The sequence below is a fragment of the Anomaloglossus baeobatrachus genome, chromosome 8, assembly GCF_048569485.1.
Source record: "Anomaloglossus baeobatrachus isolate aAnoBae1 chromosome 8, aAnoBae1.hap1, whole genome shotgun sequence".
In the NCBI taxonomy this organism is placed as follows: domain Eukaryota; kingdom Metazoa; phylum Chordata; class Amphibia; order Anura; family Aromobatidae; genus Anomaloglossus; species Anomaloglossus baeobatrachus.
The window spans coordinates 9,829,057-9,848,648 of NC_134360.1; the positions used below are offsets into that span (position 1 = coordinate 9,829,057).

General features: G+C 48.4%; 1 protein-coding gene across 1 annotated transcript in view; it reads right to left on the reverse strand.

Annotated features, from left to right (window-relative positions):
* The window catches only part of FGD3 (FYVE, RhoGEF and PH domain containing 3), a 283,382-nt gene that overhangs the window by 102,375 nt on the left and 161,415 nt on the right, over window positions 1-19,592 (reverse strand). Inside the window, exons 6-9 of the mRNA XM_075321297.1 lie at window positions 17,685-17,821; window positions 15,903-16,059; window positions 1,987-2,125; window positions 1,691-1,749 (exon numbers count right to left, since the gene is read on the reverse strand). Of these exons, the coding sequence (XP_075177412.1) occupies window positions 1,691-1,749; window positions 1,987-2,125; window positions 15,903-16,059; window positions 17,685-17,821 (492 nt within the window). The remainder of the gene's footprint in view (window positions 1-1,690; window positions 1,750-1,986; window positions 2,126-15,902; window positions 16,060-17,684; window positions 17,822-19,592) is intronic.

Sequence of the window (19,592 nt, forward strand, 5' to 3'; positions counted from 1 at the left end):
AAGGAAAATCATTCTGGGGATTCAGTGTCATTACAGCTGTCAATCACCAGCTCAGAGAGCGGAGAGAAAGAGTGGAAAGGGGTCCGCACCAGGAGAGGCATCAGGATCAGCTTTGCCTGCACAGACCCACTGTAACAAACATCAGCTGTGAAAGCCGGACAGGAGGTCGGTGGACACCAGCCGAGCGGCTACTTGTTTTCTGATCAGCGGTCACTTATTAGACAGTCCGCACTTCAGATGTGCACTGAACGATGCGTGATAGACCGTTCGGTGCACATTGGCCACCCATGCTCTCGGCAGCACAGGCCCTGTCTACACAGGAGGACATGCTGCCGAGAACCAGGAGCGCGGCCTCTTAATAGACGGCATCAGCAGCTCCCCTCTTTTTATTAGCCGGCCTGGCATACGTCATTATTAAGGTGTGACATACATGTGGCCTAGCTCCAGGCAACTAACTAAAAGAAAAACAACATATTTCATCATAAGGGGTGGCTCACGTCGCACCCGTCTGACAGCCACAGACCCCCGACATGGCCACTGCGTCCAATTCTACAACTCATTACGCACCAACACTAGTAGCAAATGATGAATTGGACGCAGTGAGGAGCTGGCAAAAAACTTAAAACTATTGATCTTTTTCCAGCACAGAATGCTGGTTACATCAATCTCGTTATTGTGTTTTTTATTAGAGATTTGCGTGCTTGTCAGTTTAAGGTAACTTGTCTATACACAATTAGAAGAGGGAAGGGGTTGTAACAGTGTGTCATATTAACAGGCCTACTTGGATTCTAATGTAATCAGACCTGCAGTAGGATTCATTGTTCTGCATCTGGTGGGAGGTCATGCATCTATTGTTCCCTTCCCAATACACAAACCTACAGACTGGCCAGAGACTGCCCTCCTTCATACTTGGAGTTACATGAAACAAAATGTTCAAAGGGAATGGGATGTGATCACCTCTCCTCATCCAGGAGGCTGATCCCAAAAGAGATAGAAAAGCGAGTAGACCCATGTCAGTAGTTGGGGCTATGAGGTGGACAGGGGTGGACTATAGAGATTGGAGCTGGATACATGTGCTACAGTCGTGGTATCCGTCGTCTGGATTTGAGGAACTGTGCTAATGACTATTGTTGCCAGCTGGATACACTCACTATGGTCATGGTATCCGTTGTCTGGAGGATCATAAGGACTATCGTTGCTGTAAGACCGTGTACGGAACAAATACAAAGTGTTGCATCGTCAGCCTGCCTAGGTGATTAATGCAACCGCCGACCTCAGATCTGCACAGAAGCCAAATATCTGGAGAACAAAAACTAGGCCCATAGCGGAGAATATAAAAAAACAAACAGGTAAACAAGTAGACAACAGTCCTTCAAAAAGGTGCAAATAAAACAAGAATTTAGTGCAATTCCAAAAAATCAAAACACACAATAATGGATTGGGCCCTTGGATGACATCCACCTCTAGCTTTATCCCTGATTCATGTCCTTCATTTTTGTCGATTTCAATCGACACAGCGAGTCCAACACTTGACTTTTCAAGTTCTGAACTTGCCCTTCAGATGTTGAGCGTTGACCCTGCCGTGTGCCGTTGTCTGGATTTGGTAATGCCGTGCCGGGGCGTATTCATTTGTTTTCATACTCAGATATTTAGTAAATAAATCTACGCCTGTGTAAACGGCTTTACTCACCATTTTTCGAATGGCTGCATTTGAGTGATTCGCTGCGGTGGAAATCAGCTCCAGGGACTCTGTAATAAGGATGATCCAATTACACATATTAGACATTCAGCGAGCGCGCAGACTGCAGTTCATCGCAGTGCACTACAAGGTTATACTAAGGTGGCCGATCGTTAGAGGACGACCTGGGAGGACACAGATACAAACAACTATTATCAGATACATCGGATCTCACGAGGACGGAAGGAACAGAGGGATCATTGTGCCGGGAATGGTGTCTACCAAGACATAGATATTAAATATCGTACTCTCTGCGTCCTTTCTATCCGCCGAGTCCTCGGGCAGTTTCTTTAAATAATCTTTCAGGAGAAGTTCATAGCGAGGAATTCGCTGGACCGGCTCCAGCATGTGATGCTGCAATGTCAGATTCCCACAGACGTCTTCTTTCTGTAAAGAATAAACATTAGACAGACGTGACGGGAAGATCAGGATGTTGCAGAACACAACACAGACGAAGCATTGCCCGGCCGTCCTGTCCGGTGTTACCAAACCATGACCACAAGGTCTACTCTATAGAGTGACGTCTTATGGCCGCTCCGGTGGCTTCCTACTACTTTGAAACCAACAGCATCATCATCACTGGTGTAACTGGTGTCAGATAGGACCTAGCGCAAAGCTCGACCTGCCCCACAAATCATACCCAAAAATAACACTCTCCAAAATGCATTTTACCGAATATTCTCTTGCAAGAAGGACGGACAATCAGGACCTGGGACAGCTAAATTAGTGTGTATGTAGCACAGTCACGTGCTTCATTAACATGACACCCAAATCACCTGCAAATACCCTGCCCGGTACTGCAGCGTATAGTAAGCTAGCACCCAACACATGACCCAACCTAGCTCAAAGCACATGACCCAACCTAGCTCAAAACACATGACCCAAGCTAGCACCCAACATATGATGTCCCAAGCTGGCACCCAATATATGACCCAAGCTAGCACCCAACATATGACCCAAGCTAGCATCCAACATATGACCCAAGCTAGCATCCAACATATGACCCAAGCTAGCATCCAACATATGACCCAAGCTAGCATCCAACATATGACCCAAGCTAGCACCTAACATATGACCCAAGCTAGCAGCCAACATATGATGTCCCAAGCTAGCACCCAACATATGACCCAAGCTAGCACCCAACATATGACTCAAGCTAGCACCCAACATATGACCCAAGCTAGCATCCAACATATGATGTCCCAAGCTAGCACCCAACATATGACCCAAGCTAGCACCCAACATATGACGACCCAAGCTAGCACCCAAAACATGACCAAGCTAGCACCCAACATATGATGTCCCAAGCTAGCACCAAACATATGACCCAAGCTAGCACCAAACATATGACCCAAGCTAGCACCAAACATATGACCCAAGCTAGCACCAAACATATGACCCAAGCTAGCACCAAACATATGACCCAAGCTAGCACCAAACATATGACCCAAGCTAGCACCAAACATATGACCCAAGCTAGCACCCAACATATGATGTCCCAAGCTAGCACCAAACATATGACCTAAGCTAGCACCCAACATATGATGTCCCAAGCTAGCACCCAACATATGACCTAAGCTAGCACCCAACAATTCACCTAAGCTAGCACCCAAAATATGGCCCACGCTAGCACCCAACACATGACCCACGCTAAGACCCAACACATGACCCACACTAGTACCCAACATATGACTCCAGCTAGCATCCAACATATGACCCAAGCTAGCACTCAACATCTGACCCAAGCTAGCACCCAACACATGATCCACGCTAGCACCAAACATATGATTCCAGCTAGCATCCAACATATGACCCAAGCTAGCACCAAACACATGACCCACGCTAGCACCCAACACATGACCCACGCTAGCACCCAACACATGACCCACGCTAGCACCCAACACATGACCCACGCTAGCACCCAACACTTGACCCACGCTATCACCCAACACATAACCCAAGCTAGCACCCAACACATGACCCAAGCTAGCACCCAACACAAGACCCAAGCTAGCACCCAACACATGACCCACGCTAGCATCCAACATATGACCCAAGCTAGCATCCAACATATGACCCAAGCTAGCATCCAACATATGACCCAAGCTAGCACCTAACATATGACCCAATCTAGCACCCAACACATGACCAAGCTAGCACCCAACATATGATGTCCCAAGCTAGCACCCAACATATGACCCAAGCTAGCACCCAACATATGACGACCCAAGCTAGCACCCAACACATGACCAAGCTAGCACCCAACATATGATGTCCCAAGCTAGCACCAAACATATGACCCAAGCTAGCACCAAACATATGACCCAAGCTAGCACCAATCATATGCCCCAAGCTAGCACCAAACATATGCCCCAAGCTAGCACCAAACATATGACCCAAGCTAGCACCAAACATATGACCCAAGCTAGCACCCAACATATGATGTCCCAAGCTAGCACCAAACATATGACCTAAGCTAGCACCCAACATATGATGTCCCAAGCTAGCACCCAACATATGACCTAAGCTAGCACCCAACAATTCACCTAAGCTAGCACCCAAAATATGGCCCACGCTAGCACCCAACACATGACCCACGCTAGCACCCAACACATGACCCAAGCTAGCACCCAACACATGACCCAAGCTAGCACCCAACACATGACCCAAGCTAGCACCTAACATGTGACCCTTCATGACAGCTCCTCTCGGCAATATCGCTACCTTATACTCAAGTAGGGATAAGCGTACCCAAATGGTAAAGTTCGAGGTTTATACCAGAAACTGGGTGTTGCAGCCCCCATTTTGCTTGCTTTTGCAGCCCCCAAGCCCTAACAATGTCCATTTGCAGCCCTTTTTACTTATATGGGGTCCAGTTCAAGTTTGGGTCCTGAACCCAGCGAATCCGAACTTCCAGGGGTCCGATCGTCCCAAAGGCAAAATCACTCATTAGGAGAACATTAAGGGTTTGTTTTACTTTTTATCACTATGTATATAGAGAATATATTCATACATTTATTATATTATATGTAATGTATAAATATGTTCTTTTTTTGTATCCTAAATCAGTTTGCCTATTAGCACGTACAGCAGCTAAATTGCAGAGCACAATGCCTGGGATCTATCAAACACCAGAATATTTTCCACTTGAATTCACGTTGTTAAAAGCATTTAGCTCGTGTGACAAGATGATGGAGCCTAGAATTAGAACATGGAAAATCCTCTAAGTGCTGCATTAATGCAAAACCACGTAGCAATTGTGCGCAATGTAACAACAATAGCAGAGTGAATGGAGCGCCGTCTCCTCCACCTCTGCAGCGCGGCACATCCATCTCCATTCTTCAGAACTAGTTCACATTTGCAATTATTTGGCAGATTGCTTTTCAACAAATTACATTTCCTCAGATAAGGAGGGAATTGTAATAAGCGCTACATCAGGAGTAACACAACCTGACACTGCGGCGCTTTATCATTTATCAGCGGCTGGAAATGGAATCGCTAAACTCTTCATTATTTAAAGGCTGCAAAATCTTACTGTATTCTGCTACATTGTGAAATATCAATTATGCCTGAGCTGAGTAAGAAGCGCCACGGTTACTAAACATTTACTATTACAAGAACTTGTTAATGTAAGGAGAAATGGCCACATTGTCCCAGTGATGTGACAAAGCCACTGGTGCAAAGTGCGGAAACCGTGCTCAAAAACGATCATACACAGTATATGACAAAAGTGAGTACACCCCTCACATTATTGTAATTATATTCTATATTTTCATAGGAACACAAAAATGGCCATTTCTATATCTGCCCAGTAGCCACGTCAAGGCAAACTCATATACTGGGTGCCTACTCTAACGCCTCTCTCTGGGTTAAAAACCTCCTGTATATGGGCAAGTAGGAACTTTCTACTAGAGAATGGCTAATGGGGGAGGGGCGCAGTGTCAGGGGGCATGACTCCATAATCTAGAAAAAAAAAGTGGCAGCAACTTTTTTGGTCTAGATTATGGAGTCATGCCCCCTGACACTGCGCCCCTCCCCCATTAGCCACAGGTGATTTTATAGCAGGTACTTCCTTGCCCATACACATGGAGATTTTTTTTAACCCAGAGAGAAGCGTTAAAGTAGGTACCCAGTATATGAGATATGCCTTGACGCGGCTACTAGGCAGATATAGAGATGGCCATTTTTGTATGCTAAATATCTCAATTTTCTCTAGATTTCCTTTAGCAGTAATGCATGTCTATATTACATTCATGATTTGCATGCTTTAGCATTTCAGAGTACAACTGTGTTTTTTTAAATTGCAGATATGACCCTGTGATACAATGTACAGTGTCAGTGTGCAGCTTGTATAACAGGGTAAATTTGGTGCCTGCTAAATAACCCAACACACAGCCATTAATGTGTAAACTGTTGGCAACAAAAGTGAGTACACCCTTAAGTGAAAATGGCCAAATTGTGATGAATTAGTTAAAAAATAATTTTTACATGTTAGAGACTGTATTTAATTACACTAAGTTATAGACTGCAGTTAAATTTGTATTTCCTTCACATGCCCCCCCGATATACAGTTTGAAGCCTGATCCCCATTGTGGATTTGTCTCTAGTGGGATTGCCTCTCCTAGTAATACAGGCTGGATGTGAGCTCTGAGCATCCATGGTGCTGAGGTTTTTCAGTTTCTCATGTATTATCCCAGCTGCTATGCTGCTAGCTCCTATCCATGTCCTTTCCTCCTCATCTGTGTGTTCTCTTTGCCCTCCTTAAGATACTTTCACCCCTAGTCCATGTTGTGAACATCTAAGTACTAGAGATAAGCAGACTCGAAGATAACCGGGACCGGATGGGTCCATGTTATCTTTTTTTTAAAAAATCCGGTTTCGGTCTGGAATCCGGTCACCATATAAATCTATGGGGACTAGAATCCGGAGATTAAAAATGTTGGTAGAATGGATAGGAGTGCGCGCGCTGTACTCACAGTGGATCCGTCATGATGGCACACTGCTTCCATGTCGCACATTCACTTCCGGTGCCGTGCATTAGGCTCATCACATATGCACTGGTTTCCCCACCCACCGGCCATCCTAGCATCTGTGATTGGTTGCAGTCAAACACGGCTCCAGCCTGTGTGACAGCGTCTGACTACAACCAATCACGGGCGCTTTCTGCGGGTCAGTATCGTGGTATAAAATAAATAAATAAAACAACTGCTGTAGGCTCCCCCAATATTATGATACTCAGCACAGATACAGCATATGGCTACAGGCTGCAGCCCCCATCCGTGTGCCTATCTTGGCTGTGTATCAAAATAAGAGGAACCACATGCGTTTTTTTTATTATTTAAATAAATTATTAAAAAAAAAAACAAAACAAAAAAAAAAATAAAACTAAGTGCGGTCTCCCCCAATTTTGATACCCAGCCAAGATAAAGCTAGACAGCTGGGGGCTGGTATTCTCAGACTGGGGAGGTCCAACCAACTTGCAGCCACCCAAGATTGTCACATTCATTAGATGCAACAAGCCCGGCGCTTTACCCGGCTCTTCCCGATTACCAATGAACATGGTGACTGCCACTAGGTATCTATTCTGCCTCCTCAGTAAAGCGCATCTGTAGCTGCAGTTTCAGGTTTCCCCACCTGCCCCTTCACAGTTTATGTACATGGCTCCATGTTTATACCCTCCTTCTGTATCACTGCAGCTAATGACAGTATTATAGTGCATAAAAGTATGTATAAGTGTGTGTATGTGTGCAGAGTGTGTATACAAGTATAAGTGTGCACAACATGTATATACAAGTTTGTGCAGAGAATGTGTATACAAGTATGCGTGCAGGTGTGCAGATTGTATATATATAAATGTACTTACAGGTGTGCAGATTTATACAAGTGTGTGGAATGTGTATACATGTAGGTACAGATATGCATATACACATACGGTATGTACAGGTGTGCAGAATGTGTATATACAAGTGTGTGTGCAGATGTGCAGAACATGTATACAAGTATAAGTGTGCAGAACATGTGTATACAAGTGTGTGTATACATGTACGTGCAGATGTGTAGACTGTGTGCATACAAGTACATACCGGTGTGCACAGAATATGCATGTTTTCTGGTTTCATGTCGCTGTGCACATTTGCCTTTTGACCAATAGTTGGCTTAGTCTTGACCAGCTGAGGGAGGATTCTCCGGTCATGATGTCTGTGTAACCAAACCCCCTTATCCTCTAAAATTAAACACACGGACTGCATGCGACTTGGTTCAAATGGCCACAGCAGCCTTTTTATTGCCTATTGTTTTACAGACTAGTACCTTAGGGACGCCGTCCAACGGGCGACCCAAAACAACCACATAACGGTAACAATAGACAATAACATTTACAATACCCCCCGGGGTAGGCCCAGTCCACTACTACTACTCCCCCTGTCCCCGGCCGCAACACACCGACCCAGAGACGAGGTGCCAATCACCCACGGATTGACCCCCACACTTTGGCAGAACCCCGTGCCTGCCACATCCCGGAAACCGAGAGCCACCATACCAAGACAATGACTCCCGGTCCAGCCACCAATCACTTCCAAACCTCTGGACCAGACCTACCCCCACCGCTACTGTGACAAAAGGTATCCCAACTACCCAAAAACATCTCCCACATGACAACACAAAGGGAGGGTGGGCGGGGATCGTTCGGCGTCCGGAAACAGAAGAGGAGGTAACTCCTTCCTCTCCCAGCTAACCCTTTCCCTGCTCCTCCTCTTCCTCCCCGGCTAAAACCATCCCCCAAAGCCATATTAGGCATATACCACTGTCCCTATTAACCCATCACTCCCTACCTCCCCCTTGGTCATGTCGCCCCTCCCCCCAAGTGGGTCCGTGGCTTTCTTGACCAGCTGAGGGAGGATTCTCCGGTCATGATGTCTGTGTAACCAAACCCCCTTATCCTCTAAAATTAAACACACGGACTGCATGCGACTTGGTTCAAATGGCCACAGCAGCCTTTTTATTGCCTATTGTTTTACAGACTAGTACCTTAGGGACGCCGTCCAACGGGCGACCCAAAACAACCACATAACGGTAACAATAGACAATAACATTTACAATACCCCCCGGGGTAGGCCCAGTCCACTACTACTACTCCCCCTGTCCCCGGCCGCAACACACCGACCCAGAGACGAGGTGCCAATCACCCACGGATTGACCCCCACACTTTGGCAGAACCCCGTGCCTGCCACATCCCGGAAACCGAGAGCCACCATACCAAGACAATGACTCCCGGTCCAGCCACCAATCACTTCCAAACCTCTGGACCAGACCTACCCCCACCGCCACAGGACAGACCACGTGACACCTTACGTGGCCTGGACCCGCCACACACCAAAAGCACGCTCCACACCATCCTGCAGACCCAACGCCCATAAATCCAGACCGACCTCGTTGAGGTGCACACCATCACCCCTCCGAAAACGCCAATCAGCCGGCTCCAAATCCCTGTGCCGTACCACAATCCCACCATTCCTGGTCACAAACCTAGCCACTACCCTATTCACCTGGGCCCTGGCCTTATTAACCTTCTCCACCGACCGAGCCCCTCTCCATGCCAACCTGGTCACTATGTCAGACCATACGACCAGCAAACCAGGATACCGCTTCCACAACTGCAGTAAATCAATCTTTATGTCTCGGATCAAATCCCGCGACGCCCTGGCACCAAGATCATTACCCCCCACATGCAATACCAGCACATCCGGGGGCCGCTCAACTTTACAATGGAAACGAAATTCCGGGACCACCCTGCCCCACTCCATGCCCCGAACTCCGATCCATCGAACAGTCGCCTGCGCACGATCCAAACCCAGCTGTCGACCATTCGGGCGGACCTCCGCCCGACGGGCACCCCAAAATACGAAGGAGTGCCCCAAGATCCAGATCAGGCACTTCCCTATAACAAATAAAACAAAACGAAAATATCAAAACCAATAACAGCACAACCACCAACACATCAAAAAACACCCCTTTCCTCAAACCTTCCGCACGTAACCAAAGTCCCATGATGCTACAACAACTGCGGTCTCACATACCGCCGAAAACAAGAAGATTCCCATCTACCAATACGCTTTACCACCTCATCTCCAAGCCCCCAACGGGCTGCCTCCGTTGCTGCACCAATTCGGAATGAATGCGACCCGAATTCCTCCGGGCGCTCCCCCGCGTTACGTAGACTTAGCCGCAGCACCGCCACAAACTGAAACCTCGACAAAAACGACCCATTCAAATGCCGCAACAACGGGCCAGGTAAGCCTCCCCTCACGGCCATAAATCTCTCGACTAAACGCACAGGGCACAATTCCTCTCCTGGAACCGCATATAACACCACCAATCTACCACGGCCCAGCTGATCCATTTTTGACCGGCGAATCCGGCACTCCACCTGACTACTGCTCACTTGCACGTCCTCAAACATCAAACCACCACCCGTCACCCTGGACGGGCTCACCAGCTCGCCTATCCGGAACGCCCCATAAAAAGCGAGACCGAAAGCCGTTGTAAATAGAACCGTCTCGTACACAGACTCACAAATGCCGCTCAGGCCACCCACCATCCGTCTCAACAAACCAAACGATACAGGGCGCCTCTTGTCCCTCTCCCGTACGCCACGGCGAAAGCCCCGCAAAGCCTGACGAACCCGAAAATCCTGTGAAACATCACGCTCCCCTCTCATTTTTAACCAAAATGCCACTGCCGACACCCGATGTGCCACAGCCGATGCCGATCGCCCGGCTGAAAAATCCGTACTCACCAATGACAACAAAGCCACCAAGTAATCCACGCTTTCCCCACCAAACATCAGACGCAACAACTCCTCCCATTCAGCCCACACCTTAGCATACCGGCACCAAGTCACCTCGGTCACCGAGTTCCGAATCAAGTCTGAGATCACCGCCTCACCAGATGCCACAAATCCTCGGGGCACTCCACTCCAACTTCGTCCGCCCACGGCAACAGCGCCCGAAACCTGCTGAACTGAAAACGAGACAAAGCATCAGCCACCTCGTTGTCAACACCCGGAACGTGCCTTGCCACTACCTGCACATTCAACTGCAGACATCTCAACACTAAATGCCGCAAATACACCACCACCGGCTCCGACTTAGCAGACAAGTTGTTAATCGCGTGCACCACCGCCTGGTTATCACAATGAAAACACACTTTCCTTCCGGCAAAGTGCGACCCCCATAGCTCCACTGCCACTACAATGGGGAATAGCTCTAACAGAGCCAAATTCCTAACCAAGCCGCTCTCCCGCCACGCCTGTGGCCACTGCCCGACACACCAATGACCTCTGAAGACAGCCCCAAACCCGGCCGACCCCGCCGCATCCGTAAACAGCTGCAACGCCCCGTTAGACGCCACCCTCTCCATCACCAGCGTCCGGCCGTTAAAATGCTGCAAAAATTGATCCCATACTTCCAAATCGTCCCTGATCGCCTTTGTGATCCGCACAAAATGCGCCGGCAACCGTACCCCGGCCGTCGCCGTCGCCAAACGCCTCGCAAACACTCTCCCCATTGGCACAATTCTGCAAGCAAAATTCAATTTTCCAAGCAAAGACTGCACCGCCTTAAGCCGCACCTTCTTCGCCGCTTTTACCCCTGACACTGCGGACCGCAAATCACGGACCTTCTCCGCCGGCAACCTGCATTCCATAGCAATGGTGTCAATTTCAATTCCCAGAAAACACATCACCGGCGCCGGGCCTTCCGTCTTATCCGGCGCCAAAGGAATCCCGAAACTGGCCGCAACTTTTTGCAACGCAAATAGCAAACCCGCACAAACCATCGAACCCGCCGGCCCGACACACAGGAAATCATCCAAGTAATGAATGATGGACGTAAGCCCGGACACGTCCCGAACCACCCACTCAACAAACGAACTAAATGCCTCAAAGTACGAACACGAAATGGAACAGCCCATTGGCAAACAACGATCAACATAATAACTGCCATCCCACCAGCAACCCAACAAATGCTGACTATCTGGATGAACCGGTAACAACCGAAACGCTGCTTCCACATCCGCCTTTGCCATCAATGCACCCCGCCCCGCCGCCCTAACCAGGTCCAACGCCTTATCGAACGACACATAATATACCGCCGACAACTCCGGCGCAATGCCATCATTCACCGATAACCCTTCCGGGTAAGACAAATGATGAATCAGCCGAAATTTATTCCGCTCCTTCTTTGGTACCACCCCCAACGGTGACACCACCAAATTCCCGCACGGCGGGGCGACATAAGGGCCGCCCATCCTGCCCAAAGCCACCTCCCTTTCCAGCTTCTCATCCACCACTTCCGGGTGATCCCGAGCGGAACGCAAATTACGATACGGCGGAACCGATGCATTAACAACCGACGGAATATGAAAACCATCCGAAAAACCAGAACTTAACAACGCCGCCGCCTCCTTGTCCGGATACCTATTTAAAAACGGAACCATCACTTCTACCTTCACCGGCGTCGTCCCTCTTACCAGCCCCATCACCAGCCTTTCCTTTTCCTTTTTTAAAACATTTGGACAAGCTATGTCCCCCCCCACATCCGGAGCATTCATGCTTAAAACGGCACGCCGCTCCAAACCTGCACTGCCCTTCATTGTACTGCCAACACAAACCTTTCTTGAAACTTGCCGGGGACCCGGCCCCCCCCGAACCCCCGGCGCCCCCCCGAAAGGGCTGAGCCGGTGCCGACATCAATCGCATCCATAAGGAAATATCCTTATGGTCCCAACGCATATCTGGCCGCAATGCCTTCCGCTGCCTAAATTGCTCGTCGTAGCGCAGCCACGCCAGTCCGCCATAAACTCGATAAGCCTCCCCTATCGCATCCATGTAGCCGAACAAAGCCGAACAATGCTCCGGCTCCTTCTCCCCGACCACGCTCGCCAAAATCGCAAATGCCTGTAGCCAGTTGGCAAAAGTCCGAGGAATAAGCCTATAACGGCGCTTTTCCTCCTCGTCCTTCTCCTTTTTGGAATCACTCGGCTTAACCCTATCCAAATTAAATTTCTCCAGGGGAAGCAGAGAAAATATCTCCACATATTCCCCTTTCCAAATTTTTTCCCGCACCTCCTTCTTTAAATGGGCCCCCAGCGGGCCCTCAAAACAAACATAAACTTCGCTTTTAGCCCTATCATCTAAGCGCACCACCTCATCCTCCTTCTCCTTTTCCTTCTCCTTTTCCTTCTCCTTTTCCTTCTCCTTTCCCCCCCCCGTCTCACTCCCCCCTTCGCCCCCCCCTCTACTCGCACCCGCTCCGTCACCCCCCGTCGCCGCCGAGGCCCCTAAACCGGCTGCACCCACCCACGCCGCCACCGGCGCCTGGGCCCCCTCCCCCCCCGCTCCCGAAGCCGCCGCCAGCCCCTGCAACAGCCCCAACAATTGACTCCACACTGCGAAACCAGCGGGCGCTGCCGTAGCCGCAGCCGCCCCCCCCCCCCAAGCCCCCCGCCAGCGCAGCCCCTGCCGCCTCCGCGGCCGTCTCACCCGACCGCCGCTCGGCGTCTCCCGAGACCGCCGCCTCGCTGTCCTCCGTCTGTCGTCCATCCGACTCCTCCGAACCGAAAGCCTCTTCCCCCTCCTCGCCGCTGGCCTCATCTTCCATCCGACATCCGGGGGGCGCCGCCGCAGCACCCCCCCCACCACGGCCGCCAGACAGGGCCGCCGCGTGGGCAGAGTCATCCCCGCTCCATCTCTTACCCCGGGGTGACAACCCAGGAGACCGTCCTGTCCCCCGCGCCGGCACCCCGGGCCTCGACCTCTTGCGCCCGCCCCCCTGCCGACTGCAAGGGGCCTCTGGGCGCGGACGACCAGACGCCCGGCTCCGGATCTCAGCCGTCGTCGCCACTGGCCCTCCTGGGCTATTGCAGGCCTCCATCCGCCGAGTCCTCCCGCTCCCACGGGAGACTGCCACATCCGGGGGCTGCACAGCGGTACTGAGTGACCCGGCGGTTGCCGCAGGGCTCCCGCCGTCACTCCTTCTCTCAGCCGCACCGGGGTCAGGCACCGCAGACCCCCCCCCGGCGCCGGACCTACCGCCACGTGCAGCCCCGCGGTCCCCCCGCCGACTGCAGGGGGATCTGCTGGCCTCTCTCCTGCGCCGAGCGCGCTCCCGGCCTGGAGCCGCTGCCGTCTCAGTAACTCCAGCCCGGAGGCCGGGACCGGAAGCAGGCCCCGTGCTGGCCACTCCCACCTCCCGACCGCCGCGGCTGGAACGAAGATTCCTCCCGCCGGCCTCTGCAGCAGCCAGACGCTGCTGCTGCGCTGCACTCTGCGGAGGGTCCCTGGAGGGGCTCTTACATCTCCTCCTCGCCCCCCCCGCGCCCGGGGAATACCTGCGGGGGGGCCGCGACTGGCGCCCGCCGCTGCTGGGGGGACGAGGGGCAAGCGCCGACGGGTTAACCCCGGCAGCCCTGATGTGGGTCTGCACTGCCAGGGGCCCGTGCGCTGCGACCGCTGCCTGAATCAGACGCTGGAGCTCCTGAAGATCTGCCATGGAGGTGCACGTGCAGATCGTTCGGCGTCCGGAAACAGAAGAGGAGGTAACTCCTTCCTCTCCCAGCTAACCCTTTCCCTGCTCCTCCTCTTCCTCCCCGGCTAAAACCATCCCCCAAAGCCATATTAGGCATATACCACTGTCCCTATTAACCCATCACTCCCTACCTCCCCCTTGGTCATGTCGCCCCTCCCCCCAAGTGGGTCCGTGGCTTTCTGAGCAGTTGCAGTCTGAACATTCATCAGCGCTCGGCCCTTTTCAGGCTCCTTCGTTGGTGACCTTGGTATTTTCCACATTAATAATGTTGTCATTGCTTCCACCTACCCCCCCCCAATCTGTGCACCCCCGCCGCCCCCCCGCACCATATACCTGCAATGCGCCATCAATACCTCTTTTCAACTTCTCAATTCTCCTCTTTTTGTAGAATTATTCTGAAGTTTTGGAAAAAAAAAAAAAACTTTTGCTACTTGTATTTAGTGTAAAATGCCAATGTCCAGCGCTCTAATATAATCCTTGCAGCACGTGCTGAGCGCACCCAGGGATATGAGCCCAGACATTGTCTCCTTCCTCCACTAGGTGGCAGTAGCGAGATCTTTACTTGCAGCTACTTTGCATTTCTTTTCCCATGAACCATTGCTAATAAGACGCCATACTGCGCTCGTCTCCTTACAAGTGTTGCCCATTACTTAGATCGTCTCTTTATAAATGCCCGTGTTACTATGGTAAAATAAGAAAATCTTTTGCACGTCTCACACCGGTGTCTTTCCAGCAATATCAGCTCCGGGGCTCCCGGCACGCCTGTGACATTTTTACTATTTGGTTACTGCGGTTATCCACTCTGACGAAACACCGAAAATAAATAAATATCAAAAATGCCTTCAGATAAAAATCCATGAGGATTAAATAAATAAAGGAAATGATGGTGTAAATAGCGTTAAAATTATTATTTTTATTCAATAATTAAAATAAGTATTCTTTACAAGTCTATATAAATATAAGGCAGGAAAAAAGTCCCATAAATTATAGCAGCGGTTTTACTAGGAAAATAAAGTGCATAGTGCCAAGATCACTTATTTAGCTAAATATCTATCCATAATATATGACAAAGTGCACAGTGCAAGATTAAATATCCAAATCATATGCCATATATGAGAAAGATTATGGTATAATGATCCTATGTAGTAAAATATGATTAACGTTTGTTTAATTTACAAGGAGAATTATACCTTAAGTGGTCTGTAAAGGCTCCAAAGTATACCGCATTGCCCCGACGCGCGTTTCAGTGATCATTTCCTCAGGGGGTGCTATAATTTTAATGCCATTTACACCATCATTTCCTTTATTTATTTAATGCTCACAGATTTTTATCTGAAGGTATTTTTGATATCTATTGAAAGTTAATGGTGATCTTTATACGGAAATTTTGATTATTATTTACTAACGATTGTCTGCAGCGCTCACAAGACATAATGTTACACAAGTGCTGACATTGCTGGAACCACTCGGATGTGAGAGTTTAGTATAATAGTTCCTTATTTTACTAGGGCATTTCATGAGGCGTTGTACAATTAGTGGACAGCACCTTTATGAAAACCAAAACTTTGCTCAAGCTATACCTGGATTGTTTGGATGACCTCCTTGAAGACGGGAGACCTCTGGGTCCAGGAGTTCACCATATCCATGGCCTTGTCAAAGTTCTTTACATATTCCCCATACATCTTCAGGAATGGAGCCAACTTCTGCAGAATGTCCCCGATCCGCGGGTTTGTATTCCTGGAAATAACATTGTCAAAAATAAGTGCACCCAGGGAATATATTCACGTTTATGGTTTAATTGCAGAACTTTAATCATTTATTACCACCAGTCTCATCTGCCAGAAGACCGATCGCTGGGAACGCTCCAGAACCTCGGTCTACTGGTTCAAGCAAGGTATAAGCCATTAGATGTGACAAGGCAAAGTGCACCGGGCAATTAGGGAGCGTTGTGGTCCCTTCATGTCGCAGTGTGGTGCCTCCGTACAGTACAGTATTAGGCTGCCAAACATGCAACAAATTGTGATACAGATGTGCAGTGCTGTAGATACTTCCCAACATTTAATAGACAATCAAGTCCCAGATGATCAAAAACCAGAAGAAACTTCAGAAACATGAACTTTTATGAAACGTGCCCCTTTTGCAAATTTGCAGGTATCACCACCAAAACCCAGAGCTCATAATGCATTAGTGGCATCACTACTTTCTACCGGGACCCGGCCTCCATTCACTGTATTATACTCATCTTCCCCTTTTATCTTTCTTATAAGAGTCTTGATGCAGCGTTTGTTGAAGTAAGATTGCGCCAGATCTGAAATTCCCTCCTGCTAAACTCAAAAACTCAACTCAAAAAAGTTGGCGGCACTGGTGTAAAGATGGAAAAAGTTGCACATTTTTTCCAGCAGGTAAATAAATACCGGTAAATAATTACTGAAAATATTATACCAGTTTTCTGGCACAAACTGTTTCAGGAGTCCGGCCCTGAGTTTTTCTGGTTTTGACTTCAAAAACTGCATCTAAAAACCCTGAACATAGAAACCTAAACCAAGAATTACATTTTAACGTTTGGAATCTCAAAATGTTCCTCAAAATAAGAAATGTGTAATGCCCACATCAGTGTCCCCGAATTGTTCTGCCCCCTCCCCCTGCGAGGACATCGGCCCTCTCACCAGTCTGTCCCTCCTGTAGTGGCCGCTCCGTTCCCGTCCTGTGCTGCTGTCTTCCGGAAGCTGTTCCCACAGCGGGCTTCCCGTTTCTGCCTTTCTTAAAGGGCTAGTGTACCCTTAACCTGGAAGTGCCTCTCAGGTTAGCTATTTAAGGCATTTTCTCTCTTCTGAAAGTGTCTGGTCAACGAGTTTAATACATTGCTAGTTCTCAGGCTCCTAGCACTATTCTGCTGCTGCTGTTGTATTGTTTTAGTTCAGCTGCGGACATAGGTTTATATTCCAGTATGCTGCTGCGGCTATATCTAACCTGCCGCTGCTGCTACAAGCTGCCACACCGGCTACCAACCATGACACCTGCTGCCACGAAGTATCATCACCAGTTGCTGCTGCCGCATCCATAAATCCATCCATCTCAGTTGGAAACAACACCGGCTGCTGCTGTTGTCTATCCCAGAGACTGTCGTTCCCGTACCCCTAGGGCCAGATGTCACAGCATCAGTCTTCCCGAGTGGCACCCGGTCTGACACCTGCAGCTTAACACCCTCGCCATCGGGGGCTCTGGAGAAAACCACATGTGGTTTTACAATCAAGCCCCTCTGGGTTTTCTGTGTGCTGTGGTCTTGTGAGTTTGCCAAAACCTCTGCTCTCCCGACGAGCAGAACAAAATTATATAGATGTTGTCACAGGAACACAACTCACCACTCCTGGGTTATACGCGTCTTAAGTTCCGGGAAAAGGAACTGACAATGAAAGCAGTAGATGGAGGAAATGTTCGAGAATATTCCGGTGGTCACTTCCGGTGGAATTCCAGCCTCTGATAATTTTGTGCAAAATACCTGGAACGAGACAATGTTGCATCGATACATCAGGATGATAGAGAAGTGATAACGTAGTAACAATTAAAGTTATTTTTGATAATGAAAACATTGCAGTCATTTTGTTTTATTTTTAAAACCTTTCTAAAGTGAGGATGGATGGGGTTTATCTATGACGGTCAATTGTAACGTTCCTACGATGTTTCGACCAATGACCTTTGTCAAGCGAAAGGATAAATTGATAAAAATATCAGTTAATAGAGGATGACACGTTTTTTGGGGGGTTTTTTGCCCATTCTGAATTGTGATTACTATAGAATATCGGGGAGGAATTTACTCTGTCGGCGACTGGTGGAGAATCGCACCAAGGAAGCGCAGGATGGAACGCTCTGATATTACTGCACGACACTTACACAGCCCAAGAAAGAAAGAAAAGCCTTCTTGGGGTTTTGTTTTTTAGGCCAGTTCCTGGGGTTAATTGGATCGATGATTGAGAAAGGTGCACTGGATAGACCGGATCAGCTTTAGTTTCTTAGATATAGTTGAATTTATAGAATTTGAGTCTGTTCCTTAAAAGATCCCTTCTACAAAATCGGGAGGCCACAACGAGCTTCCTTATTTCAAAAGGGAAATTTATGTATTTAAAGTGCCCTCATTTTTTGTGTGTAAATCATTGACCTCAGTTTCACAACTCTTCGTCTGCTTCCTTTCCTAAAGTGGACCCCAGCGTCAATATAGAAAGTGCAAACGACAAAGTCACTTTTGTTCTGTTTTATTACATTTAGATGTTAAATGATGAGTTTTGTAGATGACATAAATGTGGATTTCTGAGGTTTTTCAGCCCTGATCTGTCACTTGTGCATGCATTTAAATTCTAAATGTATCGACTTGTTCTTCTGTGACCTGGTTTGTGTTTTGCCAATAAGATAGGAGATATAGTGAGAGCGATGTCAGACCAAGGGCCCATCGGTAACAATGGGGACCCAGTGTTCAAGCCACAGGTGAATATTACAGCACTAATTTACATTTATTCTATATAATAATAAACTGGTTAGAATGAATAGATGCTGCCTCTGTCTATACATAATTGCATTGTAATAGTTTAAATAGAAGTGTACTTGTCTATATAAAAGTGTATTGTGCAAATTGCTGCTCATATAAGATTCCTAGCCCTGCAGAAAGGTCCACCAGGAAATTCCCCGACTCCCCAGTGGGCCAGTCCAAACCCGAGTGAGCGAGTTCACATATTCCCATGAAGATGGATGACTATTGTTGGACTCTTATGCAGGATGGTCCGGCAAATCCCACTCACAAAACAGACTTCTTTTGTGTCACACGACTGCAAAGTTTGCATCATAAATCTGTGCCTTTGGTATCAAATATGTACGTTTTCCTATTGTGCATGTCTCTTAATTTTTAATATGTTGCCTTCATGCTTAAAAGATATTAATTTAAACATGGCAATAAAATATAATGATTTTCCAGAGGCAAGCAGAGCGAAGAGTAGTCTATGGAAATGTTCTGTATCTCAAAAACTAGAGCGGAGAGGGGAAAACTGGAGCCATTTTTGCAGTAGATCAAATACATCCAGAAACAGGTCTAAAATTTGAGGCACCAAAACGTGGGTTGGCCAATGTTACCTGAATCAGTGGTTCAGCCAATGTCCAGTTTCCCCTGTTTGCAGCAGAGAGGTGGGAAAAATATTCTATTGGAAAACTGATAAAGGCTATGTGCGCACAATGAGTATTTGGTTGCAGAAATTTCTGCACCATTTTTGCATCTCTTGGCTGTA